General features: G+C 43.6%; 1 protein-coding gene across 5 annotated transcripts in view; it reads left to right on the top strand.

Annotated features, from left to right (window-relative positions):
* Positions 1-21,185, top strand: part of UBXN2A (UBX domain protein 2A) — a 64,302-nt gene that overhangs the window by 22,674 nt on the left and 20,443 nt on the right. For 4 of the 5 annotated variants that reach the window (XM_063623958.1, XM_055253348.2, XM_055253349.2 and 1 more), the window contains exons 3-4: positions 10,294-10,432; positions 15,999-16,105. In XM_063623958.1, coding sequence (XP_063480028.1) covers positions 10,294-10,432; positions 15,999-16,105 — 246 coding nt within the window. Of the gene's footprint in view, positions 1-8,026; positions 8,043-10,293; positions 10,433-15,998; positions 16,106-21,185 lie in introns of those variants that run through there. The other variant, XM_055253354.2, reaches the window with a different exon arrangement.

Below are 21,185 nucleotides of genomic sequence, written 5' to 3'. Positions count from 1 at the left end.
ATAAATGCAGTTATACAATATGTGGTCTTTTGTGACTGACTGCTTTCACTTAGCATAATGTTTTCTTTTTTTTTTTTTTTTTTTTTTGAGACGAAGTCTCGCTCTGTCACCCAGGCTGGAGTGCAGTGGCGCGATCTCGGCTCACTGCAAGCTCCGCCTCCCGGGTTCACGCCATTCTCCTGCCTCAGCCTCTCCAAGTAGCTGGGACTATAGGCGCCCGCCACCAGGCCCGGCTAATTTTTTGTATTTTTAGTAGAGATAGGGTTTCACCGTGGTCTCGATCTCCTGACGTGATCTGCCCGCCTCGGCCTCCCAAAGTGCTGGGATTACAAGCGTGAGCCACCGTGCCCGGCCTGCATAATGTTTTCAAGATTCACCTATGTTGCAGAGCATGTATCAGTATGTACTTTGAATTTTTTTGTTTTTGTTTTTGTTTTTTTTTTTGAGACAGAGTTTTGCTCTTGTCACCCAGGCTGGGGTGCAGTGGTGCAATCTTGGCTCACTGCAACCTCTGCCTCCCAGGTTCAAGCAATTCTCCTGCCTCAGTCTCCCAAGTAGCTGGGACTACAGGTGTGCGCCACCATGCCCGGCTAATTTTTGTATTTTTAGTAGAGATGGGGTTTCACCATGTTGTCCAGGCTGATCTCAAACTCCTGACCTCAGGTAATCCACCCACCTTGGCCTCCCAAAGTGCTAGGATTACAAGTGTGAGCCACCGTGCCTGGCCTGTACTTTGAATTTTAAGTAAAATATTTGGTAAAGTACACAAAAATATTGGTGATAGTTTATAATTTTCTTTGTAACAAAAGTAGATTTGTAAAAATGTTTTGTTAAAAACAATTGTCCAGGGAAAAATGCAAAGAAAACTGCCTTTTTTTTTTTTTTTTTTTTTTGAGATGAAGTCACCAGGCTGTAGTGCAATGGCGTGATCTCGGCTCATTGCAACCTCCGCCTCCCAGGTTCAAGCGATTCTCCTGCCTCAGCCTCCCGAGTAGCTGGGACTGTAGGTGCACACCACCACGCCCAGCTGATTTTTGTATTTTTAGTAGAGACGGGGTTTCACCATGTTGGCCAGGATGGTCTCTATCTCTTGACTTCATGATCTGCCCGCCTTGGACTCCCATAGTGCTGGGATTATAGGCGTGAACCACTGCACCCAGCCTTTTTTTTTTTTTCTTTTTTTTGAGACAGAGTCTTGCTCTGTCACCTAGGCGGAGTGCAGTGGCGTGATCTCGGCTCACTGCAACCTCCGCCTCCCAGGTTCAAGCAATTCTCCTGCCTCAGCCTCCTGAGTAGTTGGGAGTACAGGTGCCCACCACCATGCCTGGCTAATTTTTGTACTTTTAGTAGAGATGGGGTTTCACCATGTTGTCCAGGCTGGTCTTGAACTCCTAACCTCAGGCGATCTGCCCACCTCAGCCTCCCAAAGTGCTAGGATTACAGACATGAGCCACCGCACCCAGCCAAAAACTGCTTTTCTAAGTGTTTCAGTTGTTCAAAGGTTATAAATGGTGAAGTTCTATGTTTACCGTGTGTGCTATCTAAACATCCACAGATGCAAATCTTTCACCTATATGAACAACAGCTAATTCATAACCTTATTTATGCAGAACACAGTAGACAATGAGAAGGCGAACAAAAGAGGCTGTTCTGCAACCCAAATAGTTGTTTCAGAGTCCCTTACCTGAAGCAAAGGAAACAACAGAATGAAAAGGCAGCCTATGGAATGGGAAAAAATCTTTGGAAACAATATATTTGATAAGGGATTAGTTACCAAAATATATATCAGATACTGCTACAACTCAGTAGCAAAAAACTAATAATAATAACTGTATTAGTCTATTTTCATGCTGCTGATAAAGACGTACGCGAGACTGGGCAGTTTACAAAAGGGAAGAGTTGTTTTTTTTTTTTTCCTTTTTTTATTCTTTTTTTTTTTTTTTTTTTTTTGAGACGGAGTTTCGCTCTTGTTGCCCAGGCTGGAGTCTAGAGTGCAATGATGCAGTCTCGGCTCATGGCAACCTCAGCCTCCTGGGTTCAAGCCATTCTCCTGCCTCAGCCTCCCTAGTAGCTGGAATTACAGGCATGCGCAACAACACCTGGCTAGTTTTGTATTTTTTAGTAGAGACAGGGTTTCTCCATGTTGGTCAGGCAGGCTGGTCTCTAACTCCCGACCTCAGGTGATCCACCTGCCTTGGCATCCCAAAGTGCTGGGATTACAGGTGTGAGCCACCGCGTGCGGCAAGGAAGAGGTTTAATTGGACTTACAGTTCCACATGTCTGGGGAAGCCTCACAATCATGGCAGAAGGCAAGGAAGAGCAAGTTACATCTTAACATGTATGGCAGCAGGCAAAGAGAGAGAGTTTGTGCAGGGGAGCTTCTCTTTTTAAAACCATCACATCTCGTGAGACTTATTCATTATCATGAGAACAGCATGGGAAAGACTTGCTCCCATGATTCAATTACCTCCCACCGGGTCCCTCCCACAACACACGGGAATTCAAGATGAGATTTGAGTGGGGACACAGCCAAACCATATCAATAACCCAATTGAAAAATGGAAGAAAACGCCAGGCGCAGTGACTCACACCCATAATCCCAGTACTTTGGGAGGCTGAGGCGGGCGGATCACGAGGTCAGGAGTTCGAGACCAGCCTGACCAACATGGTGAAACCCTGTCTCTACTAAAAATACAAAAGTTAGCCAGGCGTGGTGGCGCACACCTGTAATCCCAACTACTCAGGAGGCTGAGGCAAGATTGCACCACTGCACTCTGGCCTGAGTGAAAGAGTGAGACAGTGTCTTAAAAAAAAAAAAGAAAAAAGAAAAGTGGAAGAAAATGTCTGAATAGACGTTTCTCCAAATAAGGTATACAACAGGTATATGTTCAGTGTCAATAGTAATCATCAGGGAAATGCAAATCAAAATAAGAGTAATCACCTCACGCCTGTCAGGATGGCTGTTATCAAAAAACAAAAGAGCTAGTCCTGGTGAGGGTATGGAGAAAAGAGAACCCTTGAACACTGTTGATGGGGATGCAAAATGGTGCAGCTACTATGGAAAACAGTATGGAGATTCCTCAAAAAATTAAAAATAGAATTGCCACAGAATGGATTGCTGAACAGAACCAGCAATCCCGTCTCTGGATATTACCCAAAGGAATTGGAATCAGAACCTTGAAGAGGCTGGGTGCAGTGGCTCACATCTGTAATGCCAACACTTTGGGAAGCCAAGGCAGGAGGATCCCTTGAGGGAAGGAGTTTGAAACCAGCCTGGTTGACATAGTGAGACCTCATCTCTACAAAAGAAAAATTGAAAAACTAGCCAGCCTGGTGACACATACCGGTAGACCCAGCTACTGAGGAGGCTGAGACAGGAGGATTGTTTGAGCCTAGAAGTTCTAGGCTGCAGTGAGCCATGATCATGTCACTGTGCTTCTCCGTTCTGGGTGACAGAGCCAGATCCTGTCTCAAAAAAAAAAAAAAACAAAAAAAAACTTGAAAAGAGATGAATGGGTAAAGAATATATAATACATACCCAAAATGGAATATTATCCAATCTTTTTTTTTTTGGGACAGAGTTTTGCTCTTCTTGCCCAGGCTGGAGCACAATGGCACAATCTTGGCTCACCACAACCTCTACCTCCCAGGTTCAAGTGATTCTCCTGCCTCAGCCTCCCGAGTAGCTGGCATTACAGTCGTGTGCCACCACACCTGGCTAATTTTTCTTATTTTTTTATAGAGATGGGGTCTCCCTATGTTGCCCAGGCTGGTCTCAAACTCCTGGGCTCAAGGGATCCTCCCACCTCTGCCTCCTAAAGTGCTGGGATTATAGGCACGAGCCACTGCACCCGGCCTTCTTTCCCATCTGTATACATTTTATTTCCTTTCCTTATCTTACTGGATTAGCTAGAACTTCCAGTACAACACTGATGAGGAATGGTGAGACGCAACATCCTTGTCTTGTTCCTGATCTTAGTGGGAAAGCATCTAGTTTCTCATGATTAAATACGATGTTAGATGTAGGCTTTTGCAGACATTGTTTACCAAGTTGAGGAAATTCCCTTTCTATTCCTAGTTGGTGGGGGTTTTATTATGAATGGTTGTTAGATATTGTCTAATGCTTTTTCTGCATATGTTGATATGATTATATTATTTTTCTTCTTCAGGCCGATGATGTGATAGATTACATGAATTGATTTTCAGTGTTAAACCACTGCAGCCTCGCATACCTAAGATAAATCCTACATGGTTGTGGTGTTTACTTTTTTATACACATTGTTGTATTCTATTTGCTAATATTTTGTTGAGTATTTTTGCATATATGTTCATGATAAATTTTCTGTAGCTTTCCTTTCTTGTAATGTCTTTGGTTTTAGTATTAGCATAGTGTTATCCTCGTAGAATGAGTTAAAAGTGTTCCCTCTGCTTCTATTTTCTGGAAGAGATTATAGAGAATTGTTATCATTTCTTTCTTAAATGTTTGGTAGAATTCATCAGTGACATCATCCAGACCTGGTGCTTCTGTTTTGGAAGGTTATATATTATTGGTTTAATTCCCTTAGTATGCATAAGCCTATTCATATTATCTGTTCCTTCTCGTGTGTGTTTTGATAAAGTGTGCCTTATAAGAAATTGGTTCATTTCCTCTAAGTTATCAATTTTATGGGCATAAAGCAGTTCTTAATGCCTTTGCTACTCTTTTTTCCTGTGCCTATACACTCATCAAAAGTGAAACAAACCCATTACCACCTGTTCAATGGAGCCAGAGTGCCCCATTTTTCGGAACTGTACCTTATATCTCTTATTGTAGTTATTTTCTTTTTTTTTTTTAAGACAGAGTCTCGCTTTGTCGCCAGGCTGGAGTGCAGTGGCACGATCTTGACTCATTGCAACCTCCGCCTCCCAGGTTCAAGCATTTCTCCTGCCTCAGCTTCCCAAGTAGCTGGGACTACAGGCGCATACCACCACACCCAGCTAATTTTTGTATTTTTAGTAGAGACGGGGTTTCACCATGTTGGCCAGATGGTCTTGATCTCTTGACCTCGTGATCCGCCCACCTTGGCCTCCCAAAGTGCTGGGATTACAGGTGTGAGCCACCACGCCGGGCCAGTTATTTTTTTTTTTCTTATTTTTTTTTTTTGAGACAGAGTCTCGCTCTGTCGCCCAGGCTGGAGTGCAGTGGCGCGATCTCGGCCCACTGCAAGCTCCGCCTCCTGGGTTCATGCCATTCTCCTGCCTCAGCTTCCCAAGTAGCTGGGGCCACAGGCACCCGCCACCACGCCTGGTTAATTTTTGTATTTTTAGTAGGGACAGGGTTTCACCGTGTTAGCCAGGATGGTCTCGATCTCCTGACCTTGTGATCCGCCCACCTTGGCCTCCCAAAGTGCTAGGATTACAGGCGTGAGCCACCGTGCCTGGCCTTTTTTTTTTTTTTTTTTTAAATGTTTTTGTTTTTGTTTTGAGACGGGGTCTTACTCTGTTGCCTAGGCCTGGAGCACATTGACATGATCTCAGCTCACTGCAACGTTGGCCTCCTGGGCTCAGCCTCCCAAGTAGCTGGGGCTACAAGTGTGCACCACCACACTCAGCTTATTCTTTTCTTTTTTTATAGAGATGGGATTTCGCCATGTTGCCCAGGCTGGTCTCCAATCTCGGGCTCAAGCAATTCTCCCACCTTGGTCTCCCAAAGTGCTAGGATTACAGGCATGAGCCATTGTGCCTGGCTGTATTTTCTATTGTAACTATTTCCTACTATACATCTCCACTCTACTCTACTCTACTCTTACTATACATTTCCACTCCACTCCACTCCACTCCACTCCACTCTACTCTACTCTACTCTGAACCTCTTATAAACATAGACTGTTTCTTTTTCATTTTTTATTTTATTTTATTTATTTTTTTTGAGACGGAGTCTCGCTCTGTCGCCCAGGCTAGAGTGCAGTGGCGCAATCTCAGTTCACTGCAAGCTCCGCCTCCTGGGTTCACGCCATTCTCCTGCCTCAGCCTCTCCGAGTAGCTGGGACTACAGGTGCCCACCACCACGCCCGGCTAATTTTTTTTGTATTTTTAGTAGAGACGGGGTTTCACTGTGGTCTCGATCTCCTGACCTCATGATCCGCCCGCCTCGGCCTCCCGAAGTGCTGGGATTACAAGCGTGAGCCACCGCGCCTGGCCATAGACTGTTTCTTACTCATCTTCATATCTCCCTGCCACCGAGCATATAGTAGATACTCAATACATATTTGAGTAATTTGAATTCACATGATGAAGTTTAATAGAATTTACACATTAAATAAATAACATGAAGGAATAAAATTTCAGCTACTCTGGATGCTCAGCTTTATTGGCTTTGTATTTAGTAATTACTAATGGAGCACTAACTACCATCTGAACAGAAGAAACAGTTAAATACCAGAAAGCATAAAATGCTTATAATGATATTACTAATATTTGAGAGTGTACTGTATGCCAGTATGCATACTGGTACTTACTATATACCATGTTCAGGCTTTTATATATATTTTCATTTAATCTTCACAACAACCATGTGAAATAAGTGGTGGTGTCTGTATTTCACAAATAAGCAAAGCAAATCACATAGAAGTTTCTTACCCATTGTCAGTGTGACTAAATGAAGGCACTTAAATACAAACAGCAACACCCAGACTTTTAGACAATATGCTATACTGCTATGTGACTATGCTGATTAAAGGAAGGGGAAAATCACTAGTGTTATAAGAAACCATCTTAGGGTGTAACTATTTCTATGTAAGACGTATCGTCATTGCTTTGGAAAAGGCATAATACTTTGTGATAATATGGAGTGTTTTAAGAATATATACGAGAGGACTACCTAGGGAAGGAAAAAAATGTATACCTAAGTTAAAGCACTGCCCTGAGTATCAGCATTTTAGTAACAATATAGTGATGGCCTTTTTTTTTTTTAAGAGATGAGGTCTCACTGTGTTGCCCAGGCTAAAATGCAGTGGTTAGTCACTGCATTCTAGTGGGCTCAGTCAGAGCACACTACAGCCTCAAACTCCTGGCCTCAAGTCATGCTCCTCAAGTGACTACAGATGTGCACCACCACACCAAGGCTCAGTGATGGCTGTTTTCCACAACAGTCTAGCATAGTGATTAAGAGCAGAGACATTGGTAGCTTGAGTTCAGTTCTTAGCACTGCCTCCTAATAGCTTTGTGGTCTCTGGCAAATTTCTTAAGCTTTTTCTTCATCTATTAAATGGGAATAAAAATAATACCTACCTTTTAGGGTCATTGTGAGGATTTGAATGAGTTGGCACATGTAAGGTACTTAGAATAGTTCTTTATAAGATGTCATGGTTAGGATCACAGACTTGGGAGACAGAGTAGCAGCATGGTTAGTTAACAGTATCTAACTTTGCTGGGCGCGGTGGCTCACACCTGTAATCCCAGTACTTCTGGAGGCTGAAGCAGGCGGATCACAAGGTCAGGAGATGGAGACAATCCTGGCTAACATGGTGAAACCCCGTCTCTACTAAAAATACAAAAAATTAGCCAGGTGTGGTGGCGGGTGCCTGTAGTTCCAGCTACTCCGGAGGCTGAGGCAGGAGAACGGCGTGAACATGGGAGGCGGAGCTTGCAGTGAGCCGAGATTGTGCCACTGCAGTCTAGCCTGGGGGACAGAGTGAGACTCCGTCTCAGAAAAAAAGAAAAAAACAGTATCTAACATATTTCCTGGCACAGTATAAGAGATATAAAAGTATGATTTATAATACTTTATAAAAGTATTATTTATAGAATTTGAGAAATTGTATTTCTGTACTTTTATAAATTTTCCTGCATGATTTCAAAAGAGAACAACCAGAAATCACCTTTTTCTAGCAAACAGAATCTTAGATAATATTTCTTTTTTTTTTTTTCTTTTTTTTTTGAGACGGAGTCTCGCTCTGTCGCTAGGCTGGAGTGCAGTGGCATGATCTTGGCTCACTGCAACCTCCGCCTCCCAGGTTCAAGCGATTCTTCTGCCTCAGCCTCCTGAGTAGCTGAGACTACAGGTACATGCCACCACACCTAGTTAATGTTTATATTTTTAGTAGAGACGAGGTTTCATCGTGTTGTCCAGAATGGTCTTGATCTCTTGACCCCGTGATCCGCCTGCCTCAGCCTCCCAAAGTGCTGGGATTACAGGCATGAGCTACCTCACCCAGCCGATATTTCTTATATAAAGAAATAAAAATACAAAATAAAAACCAGTAAAGTATTAAACTACTATAGGCTGGATACGGTGGCTCACACCTGTAATCCCAGTACTTTGGGAAACAGACACGAGAGGATTGCTTGAGCCCAGGAGTTTGAGATAAGCCTGGACAGCATAGTGAGACCCTTTTTCTCCAAAACATTTATTTATGTATTTATTTTTTTGGAGACAGAGTCTTACTCTGTTGCCAGGCTGGAGTGCAGTGGTGCGATCTCAGCTCACTGCAACCTCCGCCTCCCAGGTTCAAGCGATTCTCCTGCCTCAGCCTCCTGAGTAGCTGGGAGTACAGGAGCGTACCACCATGCCCAGCTAATTTTTGTATTTTTTGTAGAGACAGGGTTTCACCATGTTGGTCAGAATGGTCTCAATCTCTGACTTCATGATCCTCCCGCCTTGGCCTCTCAAAGTGCTGGGATTACAGGCGTGAGCCACTGTGCCCGGCCTCTCCAAAACGTTTTTAAAATTCAGCCAGCTATGGCAATGTGTGCCTGTAGAACCAGCTACTTGGGGGAGAATCACTTAAGCCCAGGAGGTTGAGGCAGCAGTGAGCTGTGATCATGCCACTGCACTCCATCCTGGGTGACAGAAGAAACTCTGTCTCAAAACTAAATAAATAAATCACTATAAATAACGTTTTCAGTGGGAAATATTCTGAAGTGTGCAAAGGAACAAAAATGCAATTGTTACTGATGCATTATCCCCTTTAGTTCAAGAGCGTTTTCTGTTACCAAAAAGATGCATAGTAATCCCTTTTAAAGTCATTTTGAGCCTTTTAAAAATAACACATTTTTGGCCAGGAGCAATGGCTCACACCTGTAATCCCAGCACTTTGGGTGGCCAAGACAGGCACATCACTGGAGCCCAGGAGTTTGAAACCAGCCTGGGCAACACGGTGAAATTCCATCTCTACAAAAAATTAGCTGGACATGGTGGTGCGAGCCTGTAGTCCCAGCTACTTGGGGGTCTGAAGTGGGAAGATTGGTTGAGCCCTGGAGGTCGAGACTGTAGTGAGCTGAAATCGCGCCACTCCACTCCAGCCTGCGCAACAGAGAGGGACCTTGTCTCAAAAAAACCTCAAAAAACAAAACAAGAACACCACACATTTTTTACTCCAGACCAGTGGTTTTTAACCTAGAGAGATTTTTGCCCCTAGACGCATTTGGCAATGTGAAGAGATGTTTTTGGTTGTTATAACACTGGGGATTGGGGATGGAGCAGGGATGTGCATCCTACTTGTTGTATCTCATGGGTAAAGGCCAAAGATACTGTTAAACATTCTGCAACAGTGATCCCCAACTTTTTTGGCACCAGGGAGTGGTTTTGTGGAAGACAGTTTTTCCACGGACCTGTCGGGGGAGAAGGGGAGATGGTTTTGGGATGATTCAAGCACATTACATTTATTTGCACTTTATTTCTATTATTATTACATTGTAATGTATAATGAAATAATTATACAACTGACCATAATGTAGAATCAGTGGGAATCCTAAGCTTGTTTTCCTGTAACTAGATGGTCCCATTTGGGGGCGATGGGAAACAGCGACAGATCATGAGGCATTAGAGTCTCATAAGGAGCATGCAACCTATATCCCTTGGATGCTCAGTTCACAGGTTCATGCTCCTATGGGAATATAATGCCACCACTGATCTGACAGGAGGCAGAGCTCAGGTGGTAATGTGAGTGATGGGAGCGACAGTAAATACAGATGAAGCTTTGCTTGTTCGCCTGTCACTCACCACCTGCTGTGCGACCTGGTTCCTGACAGGCCATGGGCCTAGGGGTTGGGGATCCCAATCTCCAATGCACAGGACACCTCATACAGCAAAGCGTTATTCATTTCTAAATGTTAATAGAGCTAGGTTGAGAAAACCATGCTCTGGACTAAAAAGGGGTTAATGACTTCCCCAAGGTTATGTTAACTTAGAAGAGGGCCTGAACTACAGACATGCATGTAGCATCTAAGTTCAATATCCTTAACTAGAACAAAATAAGGAAATTTTTAGAGACCTAATAGTTAATAGTGCCTGTTTTTCTTTATCTCGTTTAGGGTTTGTGAAACAGGATCTGATAATCAACCTCTTGGTAATAATCAACAATCAAATTGTGAATATTTTGTTGATAGCCTTTTTGAGGAAGCTCAGAAGGTTAGTTCCAAATGCATGTCTCCCCCTGAACAGAAGAAACAGGTAAATAAATGTCTATTACTTTTCTTTTTCTTCCAGTGTTTCTCAATATATGGACCTGTTGGAGGGTCCCTAAGGTCAAAATTGTTTTGTTTGTTTGAGACAAGGTCTTTCTCTGTCACCCAGACTGGAGTGCAGTGGCTTGATCTTAGCCTACTGCAACCTCAACCTCCTGGGTTCAAGCAGTCCTCCTGCCTCAGCCTTCCCAGGTAGCCTGGACCTCAGCACACACCACCATGCCCAGCTAATTTTTTTATTCTTTTGTAGACACGGGGTTTTGCTTTGTTGCCCAGGCTGGTCTCAAATTCCTGGGCTCAAGTAGTTCTCCTGCCTTGGTTTCCCAAAGTGCTGGGATTATAGGTGTGAGGCCAAAACTGTTTTCGTAATATATATTATTTCCCTTTTTCACTATGTTCACAAGCTAGGCACACCTATAATCCCAGCACTTTAGGAGGCTGAGGCAGGAGGATCACTTGAGCCTAGGAGTTAAAAACCAGTCTGGGCAATAAAGCAAGACCCATCTCTACAAAAGAATAAAAAAATTAACTGGGCATGGTGCCATGTGCCTGTAGTCCCAGCTTCTTGGAAGGCTGAGTTGGGAGGATTGCTTGAGCTCAAGAGTTTGAGGCTGCAGTGAGCCATGACTGCACCACTGCACTCCAGCCTGGGTGACAGAGTGAGACCCTGACTGATAAGGTAAGGTAAGGGTAGGGTAAGGTAAGGTAAAAAAATAACTGTGTTCACTTTGCACTGATATTGCAAAAGTAGTGGTGGGTAAAACTGCAACACCTTAGCAGGAATCAAGGCAGTGGCAACAAACTGTGCTAGCAGTTACTGGTTGAACATCCGAAATCCACTGAATCCAAAAATCCAAAATCCAACATGTTTTGAGTGCTGACATGATGCTCAAAGGGATGCTCATTGGGGGCATTTCAGATTTTAAGTCTTGAATTTGGAAAGCTCAACCAGCAAATATTTCAGAATCTGAAATTCAAAACCCTCTCGTCACAAGCATTTCAGATAAGGGATATTCAACCTGTACTTTATTCTTTGCGTATACTTCCAAGGGGAAAAAAAACTAATTTTAATTAAGAATGTCCTTGATGCAGTAGAATTTATAAATTTTGTTTCTCCGCTGGGCGCGGTGGCTCATGCCTGTAATCCCAGCACTTTAGGGGGCTGAGGCAGGCGGATCACGAGGTCAGGAGTCCAAGATCAGCCTGATCAACATGGTGAAACGCTGTCTCTACTAAAAATACAATAATTAGCCGGGCGTGGTGGCGCGTGCCTGTAATCCCAGCTACTCAGGAGGCCGAGGCAGGAGAATGGCGTGAACCTGGGAGGCGGAGGTTGCAGTGAGCTGAGATTGCACCACTGCACTCCAGCCTGGGTGAAAGAGCTAGACTCGGTCACAAAATAAATAAATAAATTAATTAATTTTGTATCTCAAATCTCGAATACACATCTTAATATTCTGTGTGACAAAATGTGAAGTATACATAAAGTATTTCTACAGTATACAGAAGTGTCTCAAGGAAAGGTGCAGTTATTTGAGATCAACAAACTGTCTGCTTTTTCATGGCATATTGTTTCTGCAAGAAATAATGGTTTACATACAGACTATAGATATTCCACCTCGCTCTGTCACCTGGGCTGGAGTGCAATGGCGTGATCTCAGCTCACTGCAAGCTCTGCCTCCCAGGTTCAAGCAATTCTCCTGCCTCAGCCTCCCTAGTAGCTGGGATTACAGGTGCACACCACCATGCATGGCTAATTTTTTGTATTTTTAATAGAGATAGGATTTCACCACGTTGGTCAGGCTGGTCTCGAACTCCTGACCTTGTGATCTGCCCACCTCAGCCTCCCAAAGTTCCGGGATTACAGGCTTGAGCCACCGCACCTAGCCTGGTAGACATTTTCTTTTTTTCTTCTTTTTTCTTTTTCTGAAACAGAGTCTCGCTCTGTCGCCCAGGCTGGAGTGCAGTGGCACGATCTCTGCTCACTGCAAGCTCTGCCTCCCAGGTTCACGCCATTCTCCTGCCTCAGCCTCCCAAGAAGCTGGGACTATAGGCGCCCGCCACCACACCTGGCTAATTTTTTGTATTTTTAGTAGAGACAGGGTTTCACAGTGTTAGCCAGGATGGTTTCAATCTCCTGACCTCATGATCTGCCCGCCTCAGCCTCGGCCTCCCAAAGAGTGCTTGGATTACAGGCGTGAGCTGCCGTGTCCAGCCTTTTTTTTTTTTTTTTTGAAATGGAGTCTTGCTCTGTCACCCAGGCTGGAGTGCAGTGGCACAATCGGCTCACTGCAACCTCTGCCTCCTGGATTCAAGCCATTCTTCTGCCTCAGCCTCCCCAGTAGCTGGGATTACAGGCATGCACCACCACACCTAGCTAATTTTTGTATTTTAGTAGAGACGGGGTTTCACCATGTTGGACAGGCTGGTCTCAAACTCCTGACCTGGTGATCCACCCACCTCAGCCTCCCAAAGTGCTGGGATTACAGGCGTGAGCCACTGTGCCCAGCCCTGCCTGGTAGATATTTTCTAAAAATGAATGAAGTGAGCCTGGCAGTTCAAGGAAAACAACTTATAGTAGCTGTTGAAAGTGATAAATTTTTTTTTTTTTTTTTTTGAGACAGAGTCTCGCTCTGTCGCCCAGGCTGGAGTGCAGTGGTGCAATCTCGGCTCACTGCAAGCTCCGCCTCCCGGGTTCACGCCATTCTCCTGCCTCAGCCTTCAGAGTAGTTGGGACTACAGGTGACCATCACCACGCCCGGCTATTTTTCTTTTTTTGTATTTTTAGTGGAGACGGGGTGTCACCACGTTAGTCAGGATGGTCTTGATCTCCTGACCTCGTGATCCACCCGCCTCAGCCCCCCAAAGCGCTGGGATTACAGACTTGAGCCACAGCGCCTGGCCAAAAAATGATAAATTTTTATTTAACCAACTTTTTTTTTTTTTTGAGATGGACTCTCACTCTGTCGCCCAGGCTGGAGTGCAGTGGCGTGATCTCGGCTCACTACAAGCTCTGCCTCCTGGGTTCACACCATTCTCCTGCCTCAGCCTCCCGAGTAGCTGGGACTACAGGCACCCGCCACCACGCCTGGCTAATTTTTTTATATTTTTAGTAGAGACGGGGTTTCACCGTGTTAGCCAGAATGGTCTCGATCTCTTGACCTCGTGATCTGCCCGCCTTGGCCTCCCAAAGTGCTGGGATTACAGACGCGAGCCACCGCGCCTGGCCTTAACCAACTTTTTAAGTGAAAATAAGACTTTTAGAAAATTGCCACTATAGGCTGGGCTTGGTGGCTTACGCCTGTAATGCCATCACTTTGGGAGGCCAAGGTGGGTGAATCACTTGAGGCCAGGAGTTCAAGACCAGCCTGGCTAACGTGGCGAAACTCTTTCTCTACTAAAAAATACAAAAATTAACTGAGCTTGATGATGCACACCTGTAATCTCAGCTACTCAGGAGGTTAAGGCATGAGAATCGCTTGAACCAGGGAGGCAGAGGTTTCAGTGAACCAGGATCGTGCCACTGCACTCTAGCCTGGGTAACACAGCAAGACTATCTCAAAAAAAAAAAGAAAAGAAAAGAAAAAGAAAGCAACCATACCTTGACAGCTTCTCAAAACTTAAGGAATTTCCTAGTGAGATTAGTGTCATTTTGATAAATATAAATTTTTTTATATAATTAAATGTGTCAGCAGTTGGAAGATCTGCATAATCAAGAAAACCAGTATTTTCCAAATGAGCAATATATGATGTTATACAGTGATGCATGAGTAAAAGAGCCAAAGAATCACATATACTAAAAGATTTTAACGTAACAAGTATATGAAAAGATGGTTGGTAAGTTTCAGATTCCACATTCAGATTCTCAACTAACTTTTGAGATACTACTACTACTTATTAAATTTTGAAGAAGTGTCAAAGAAGATTATCCTGGGGAGGCTATTAAAATACTTCTTTTTCTAACTACATAACTGTATGAGGTTTGGTTTCTTTAAAAAAACATTTCAATCAAAATAACATGTCAAAGCAGACTGAGAGCGGTACCAATTATGAGACCCCAGCTGATTTTTTGACGTGAGACATTTTAAAAAGTATTTGTGAAAAATCCTTTCACTCTGATTTGCTTTTTAAATTAAAACTTAATCTATTAGTTGTGAAAGGCTTATGTTGAAAAACAGCAGCCTTATTACTCCTTGACCCTAGCATCTACTTTCTTTTTGTTTGTTTGTTTTTTTAAGATGGCGTTTCACTCCTGTTGCCCAGGCTGGAGTGCAGTGGTGCGATCTCGTCTCCCCGCAGCTTCCGCCTCCTGGGTTCAAGCGATTCTCCTACCTCAGCCTGGGATTACAGGCATGCACCACCTCGCCTGGCTAATTTGAATTTTTAGTAGAGACGGGGTTTCTCCATGTTGGTCAGGCTGGTCTTGAACTCCTGACCTCAGGTGATCCACCGGCCTTGGCCTCCCAAAGTGCTGGGATTACAGGCGTGAGCCACCGCATCCAGCCACATCTACTTTCCAGAGGCAACAACTTATAACTCTTAGATATTTCTACTGACATGAGCTTTCTGTTTCTGATAATATGCTAATAGTGATAGTTCTTGATTTTTCAGATTTTTGAATTATGTATTCACTTTGTATTATAGATAATAAGGAGTTAGCTCTTTTTCTACCTTCCCCCTCTCCCCAAATCACCTCTTCCCATTCTTCTAAGATAGTTATGTCACAATTGGGAATTAAATCAATTGTTATTTATATCTGTAAAAGTGTAAATACTGTACAGCATAAGCGGGAGCTACCGCGCCTGGCCCACCAGTTTAAATTTTTCTAAGGGAAGATTGTGGCGAAACCCTCCTTCATTCAGTGGATTGGTTGTCCAGTAGGGAGCTCTACTGCTCTTGCTCCGGAATCTATGATCCTGAGTATTCTCGTCTCTCCTGATTACTCAATTCTATGCCTTGCCCAACATCACCTCCCCCTTATATTTTAATGTTTATGAAGCCAGTTGTATTAGTCCATTTTTACGCTGCTGATAAAGACATACCCGAGACTGGGAAGAAAGGAAGTTTAATTTGACTTACAGTTCCACATGGCTGAGGAGGTCTCATAATCATGGCACCAGCAGGAGAAAATGAGCAAGAAGCAAAAGTGGAAACTCCTGATAAACCCACCAGATCTCATGAGACTTATTCACTATCACAAGAATTGCATGGGAAACACAGGCCCCCATGATTCAATTACCTCCCCCTTGGTCCCTCCCACAACACACGGGAATTCTGGGAGATACAATTCAACTTGAGATTTTGGTGGGGACACGGCCAAACCATATCAATGATTTTAATTTTTTGTAGAAACTGGGTCTCGCTATGTTGCCAGGGCTGGTCTCCAACTCCTAGGCTCAAGCAGTCCTCCTGTCTTGGCCTCCCGAAGTGCTGGGATTACAGGAGTGAACCACCCCACCCAGCCTGAATAGTGATAGAAGAAATTTTCAAAGGACTTTCAATCCTACTACATTTTATTAACATGATGCATTTTGTTTCCTACTGTTTTGCAGGTAGATGTAAATATAAAATTATGGAAAAACGGATTCACCGTCAACGACGATTTCAGAAGTTATTCCGATGGTGCCAGTCAGCAGTTTTTGAACTCCATCAAAAAGGGGTGAGTAGCCAGGTGTGGTAGCTCTAGCCTGTAATCCCAAAACTTTGGCAGGCTGTGGCGATAGGATTGCTTGAGCTCAGGAGTTCAGGGCCAGCCGGGGAACATAGCCAGACCTCATCTCTACTTAAAAAAAAAAATTACCAGCCAGCCCAGCTACTCAGGATTGCTTGCACTTGGGAGACTGACGCTACAGTGAGCCATGCTTGCACCACTGCACTCCAGCCTGGGTAACAGCACGAGGCCCTGTCTCCAAAAAAAAAAAAAAAAAAGGTGGGGGGGTGGTCAGGGGGTGGGGACGGGTGTGGTGACTCATGCCTGTGATCCCAGCACTTTGGGAGGCCGAGGCAGGCAGATCACCTGAGGTTGGGAGTTCGAGACCAGCCTGACCAACATGGAGAAACCCTGTCTCTACTAAAAATACAAAATTAGCCGAGTGTGGTGGCACATGCCTGTAATCCCAGCTACTTGGGAGTCTGAGGCAGGAGAATCACTTGAACCCGAGAGGCGGAGGTTGCGGTAGGCCAAGATTGCACCGTTGCACTCCAGCCTGGACAACAAGAGCAAAACTCCATCTCAAAACCAAAGCAAAACAAAAAAAAAACGAGGTGGGTGAGTAATCTTTGCAATCAGAAGATATTTTAGGCTTTTTTTTTGGTGAAAGAATCCATTTTAATGTTCACACACTCCCTATACATTCACAGATATACTTTTTCTTTTGTACATTCACATTTTTATAAGATGAATTTTCTTAAGAGAACCACAACTACAATTTTTTTTTTTTCTGAGATGGAGTCTCGCTCTTTTGCTCAGGCTGGAATACAGTGACATGATCTCAGCTCACTGCAGCCTCCGCCTACTGGGGTCAAGTGATTCTGGTGCCTCAGCCTCCAGAGTAGCTGAGATTACGGGTGCTCACCACCATGCCCATCTAATTTTTGTATTTTTTTTTTTGAGACGGAGTCTTGCTCTGTCCCCCAGGCTGGAGTGCAGTGGCGCGATCTCGGCTCACTGCAAGCCTCGCCTCTGGGGTTCACGCCATTCTCCTGCCTCAGCCTCTCCGAGTAGCTGGGACTACAGGCGCCTGCCACCACGCCCAGCTAATTTTTTGTATTTTCAGTAGAGATGGGGTTTCACCGTGGTCTCGATCTCCTGACCTCGTGATCCGCCCGCCTCAGCCTCCCAAAGTGCTGGGATTACAAGCGTGAGCCACCGTGCCCGGCCTTAATTTTTGTATTTTTTAATAACAGTTTCACCATGTTGGCCAGGCTAGTCTCAAACTCCTGACCTCAAGTGATCTGCCTGCCTCTGCCTCCCAAATTGCTGAGATTACAGGCGTGAGCCACCATGCCTGGCCAACAAATATAATTTTGAAGAAAGTTCAGGAACTTGAATTCTGATGAACCCAAATCTTACTTAAACTAATTTACTTTACTAAGTATTTTCTAATACCTCATTTTCTTTATTATTTAATATTTATGTTTAAATGTTTAAATACCTTTAAAGTCTTTAAAATAGTCATGGTAGAAGTCTCTCTGACCCTACTCTGGCTTGGGAGGCTGCCCGATTCATGAATAAAAATTTTAAAAGAATCTGCCAAGCGTGGTGGCTCACACCTGTAATCCCAGCACTTTGGGAGGCTGAGGCAGGCGGATCACGAGGTCAGGAGATCGAGACCATCCTGGCTAACACAGTGAAACCCTGTCTCTACTAAAAATACAAAAAAATTAGCCAGGTGTGGTGGCGGGCGCCTGTAGTCCCAGCTACTCGGGAGGCTGAGGCAGGAGAATGGCTTGAACCTGGGAGGTGGAGCTTGCAGTGAGCCAAGATCACGCCACTGCACTCCAGCCTGGGCAACAGAGCAAGACTCCATCTCAAAAAAAAAAAAAAAAATTTTTTTTTTTAAAGAAAAAAATTGTAGCTGGGCATGGGGGCTCACGCCTGTAATCCCAGCACTTTGGGAGGCTGAGGGGTGGATCACGAGATCAGGAGTTCCAAGACCAGCCTGGCCAACATAGTGAAACCCCGTCTCTACTAAAAATACAAAAATTAGCCACGCATGGTGGCACGTGCCTGTTAGTCCCAGCTACTCAGGAGGCTGAGGCAGGAGAATTGCTTGAACCCAGGAGGCAGAGGCTGTGGTGAGCCAAGATCACAGCACTGCACCCCAGCCTGGGCAACAGAGCCAGATTCCGTCTCAAAAAAAAAAAAAATTGCAATGTTTACTATATATTTATGAATCTAAGTATTATACATGCTTGGTCTAGAAAAATTTTTTAAGTATTAAGAACTCGAAAATCAGCCAGGCATGGTGGCTCATGCCTGTAATCCCAGCACTTTGCGTAGCCAAGGTGGGTGGATCACCTGAGGTCAGGAGTTCAAGACCAGCCTGGCCAACATGGCAAAACCCCATCTCTACTAAAAAATACAAAAATTAGCCAGGCATGGTAGCAGGTGCTGTAATCTCAACTACTTAGGAGGCTGGGGCAGGGAGAATTGCTTGAACCCAGGAGGCAGAGGTTGCAGTGAGCCGAGATCATGCCACTGCACTCCAGCCTGGGCGACAGAGCAAGACTCTGTCTCAAAAAAAAAAAAAAACTTAAAAATCACTTATAATTTAACCACTCCGAAGTAACTGCTATTAACATTTTTGTTAATATCATTTTCTGTCCATAGATGCATATATACTACGTGTACATTTATTTTTAAAACAATTTTAAATTCATCATTATAAAATATTTGAATATATCTGAGTATTACTTTATCACAACAGTGCCCCGTAATTTTTATATATACTTAATTGTTCTTGGCAACATAGAGTTTTTTATTTTTATGTTTTTTGAGGCTAGAGTACAGTGGCACGATCATAGCTCATTGCATCTTCAAACTCCCCGTCTCAAGTGGTCCTCCTACCTCGACCTCCCAAATAGCTGGAACTATAGGTGTATGTCACCATGCCCAGCTAATTTTTTTTAATTTTTAGTAAAGATGAGGTCTTGCTGTGTTACCCAGGCTCGTCTCAAACTCCTGATCTCAAGCAATCCTCCTGCCTCGATCTGCCAAATTGCAGGGATTACCAGCGTGAGCCACCACACCCAGCCAAGTATTTTAAATTTTACCACTATGAAAAATATTTTTGACTATTTTCTTGTATTTATGTAAAAAAAACCCAGCTTTGTTTAGATATAATTAACCTACCATAAAATTCATCCCTTTGAAGTATATAGTTAAGTATTTTTAATATGTCTACAGAGTTTTACAATCATCAGCATAATCTAATTTCAGAATATCATTATCACTCCCAAAAGCCGAATACATTGCTGAAAGAAAAAAAAAATCTGATACTAGAAGTCACTCTCCATTTTCCCCTGCAGCCCTAACATAACCACGAATCCACTTTCTGTCTATCTCTATGGATTTCTGTCACTGTGTATTTGCCTGTTTTACTCATTTTCACATTTTGGGCTATTATGAATAATGCTACTATGAACATTTATATACAAGTTTTTGTGTGGTCATATGTTTTCATTTCTCTCAGGTATAAATCTAGGAGTGGAATTGTTAACTCATATTAGCTTTATGAAGAATTACCCAAATGTATTCCAAAGTGACTGTACCATTTAACATTCCTACCAACCGTGTATGAGGCTTCCAGTTTTTCCACATCCTAACACATGTTAGCTTCTGTTTTTTTAAATTATAGCCATTTTAGTGGTTGTGAAGGGGTATGTCATTCTGGTTTTGATTTACATTTCTCTAATGTTGAGTGTCTTTTCATGTGCTTATTGGCCATTTGTACATCTTCTTTGGAGAAATGCCAGTTCAAATCCTCTGTCCAGTTTTTTTATTTTTTTTATTTTTTTTTTTTGAGGCAGAGTCTCGCTCTGTTGGCGAGGCTGGAGTGCAGTGGCATGATCTCGGCTCACTGTAACCTCCATCTCACAGGTTCAAGTGATTCTCCTGCCTCAGCCTCCCAAGTAGCTGGAATTACAGGCATGTACCACCACACCCGGCTAATTTTTGTTTTTTAGTAGAGACAGGGTTTTACCATGTTCGCCAGGCTGGTCTTGAACTCCTGACCTCATGTGATCCACCCACCTCGGCCTTTCACAGTGCTGAGATTACAGGCGTGAGCCACCGTGCTCAGCCTGTTTATATTTTCAGGTGGGTTATTTGCCTTTTTGTTAAGTTATAAGAATTCTTCATTTTTTCTGAATACAAATTCCTTATCAGATACATGATTTGCGAATATTTTCTCTCATTCTTTGAGTGCCTTTTAACTCAAACAGAAAAATTAAACAATTACCTAGAATTACTATATGTATACAGTGGTATTTATTCACTAAAATATTTTTTAAACTTTCTTATTGAAGTATGGCTTATATACACAGAAGTACAGGCCAGGTAGGCAGGTGCAGTGGTTAATGCCTGTAATCTCAGCACTTTCGGAGGCCAAGGCAGGGGGATCCTTTGAGCCCAGGAATTAAACCAGCCCTGGCAACATAGCGAGAACCCGTCTCTACAAAAAAAAAAAAAAAAAAAAAAAAAACAAAAACCTAAAATAATCACCCGAGGTGGCACACGCCTATAATCCTGGCTACTTGGGAAGCTAAGATGGGAGAATCGCTTGAGCCCAAGAGGTCGCAGCTGCAGTGAGCCATGTTGGTGCCGCTGGACTCCAGCCTGGGCAACAGAGTGAGCTCCTATCTAAAAAAAAAAAAAAAAGAAAAGAAAAGTGCAGAAATCATAAATAAATACTAAATGACTTTGTATTATTTCTGTTATCAGAATAAATCAACCACTTTATTAGAATTTGTTAAAATTTGTCCTTTGGCCGGGTGTGGTGGCTCACACCTGTAATCCCAACACTTTGGGAGGCTGAGGTGGGCAGATCACTTGAGCCTAGGAGTTCAGGACCAGCCTGGGCAACATGGTGAAACCCCATCTTTACAAAAAATACAAAAGTTAGCCGGGCATGGTGGCCTATAGTCCCAGCTACTCAGGAGTCTGAGGCAGGAGGATCGCTTCAGCCCAGGAGGTCAAGGCTGCAGGGAGCCATGATTGCACCACTGCACTCCACCCT

Source organism: Symphalangus syndactylus, chromosome 18, assembly GCF_028878055.3.
Source record: "Symphalangus syndactylus isolate Jambi chromosome 18, NHGRI_mSymSyn1-v2.1_pri, whole genome shotgun sequence".
Classification (NCBI taxonomy): Eukaryota; Metazoa; Chordata; class Mammalia; order Primates; family Hylobatidae; genus Symphalangus; species Symphalangus syndactylus.
Note: the sequence above shows the minus strand (reverse complement) of the source record. Positions and strands in the feature narration are given on the sequence as shown.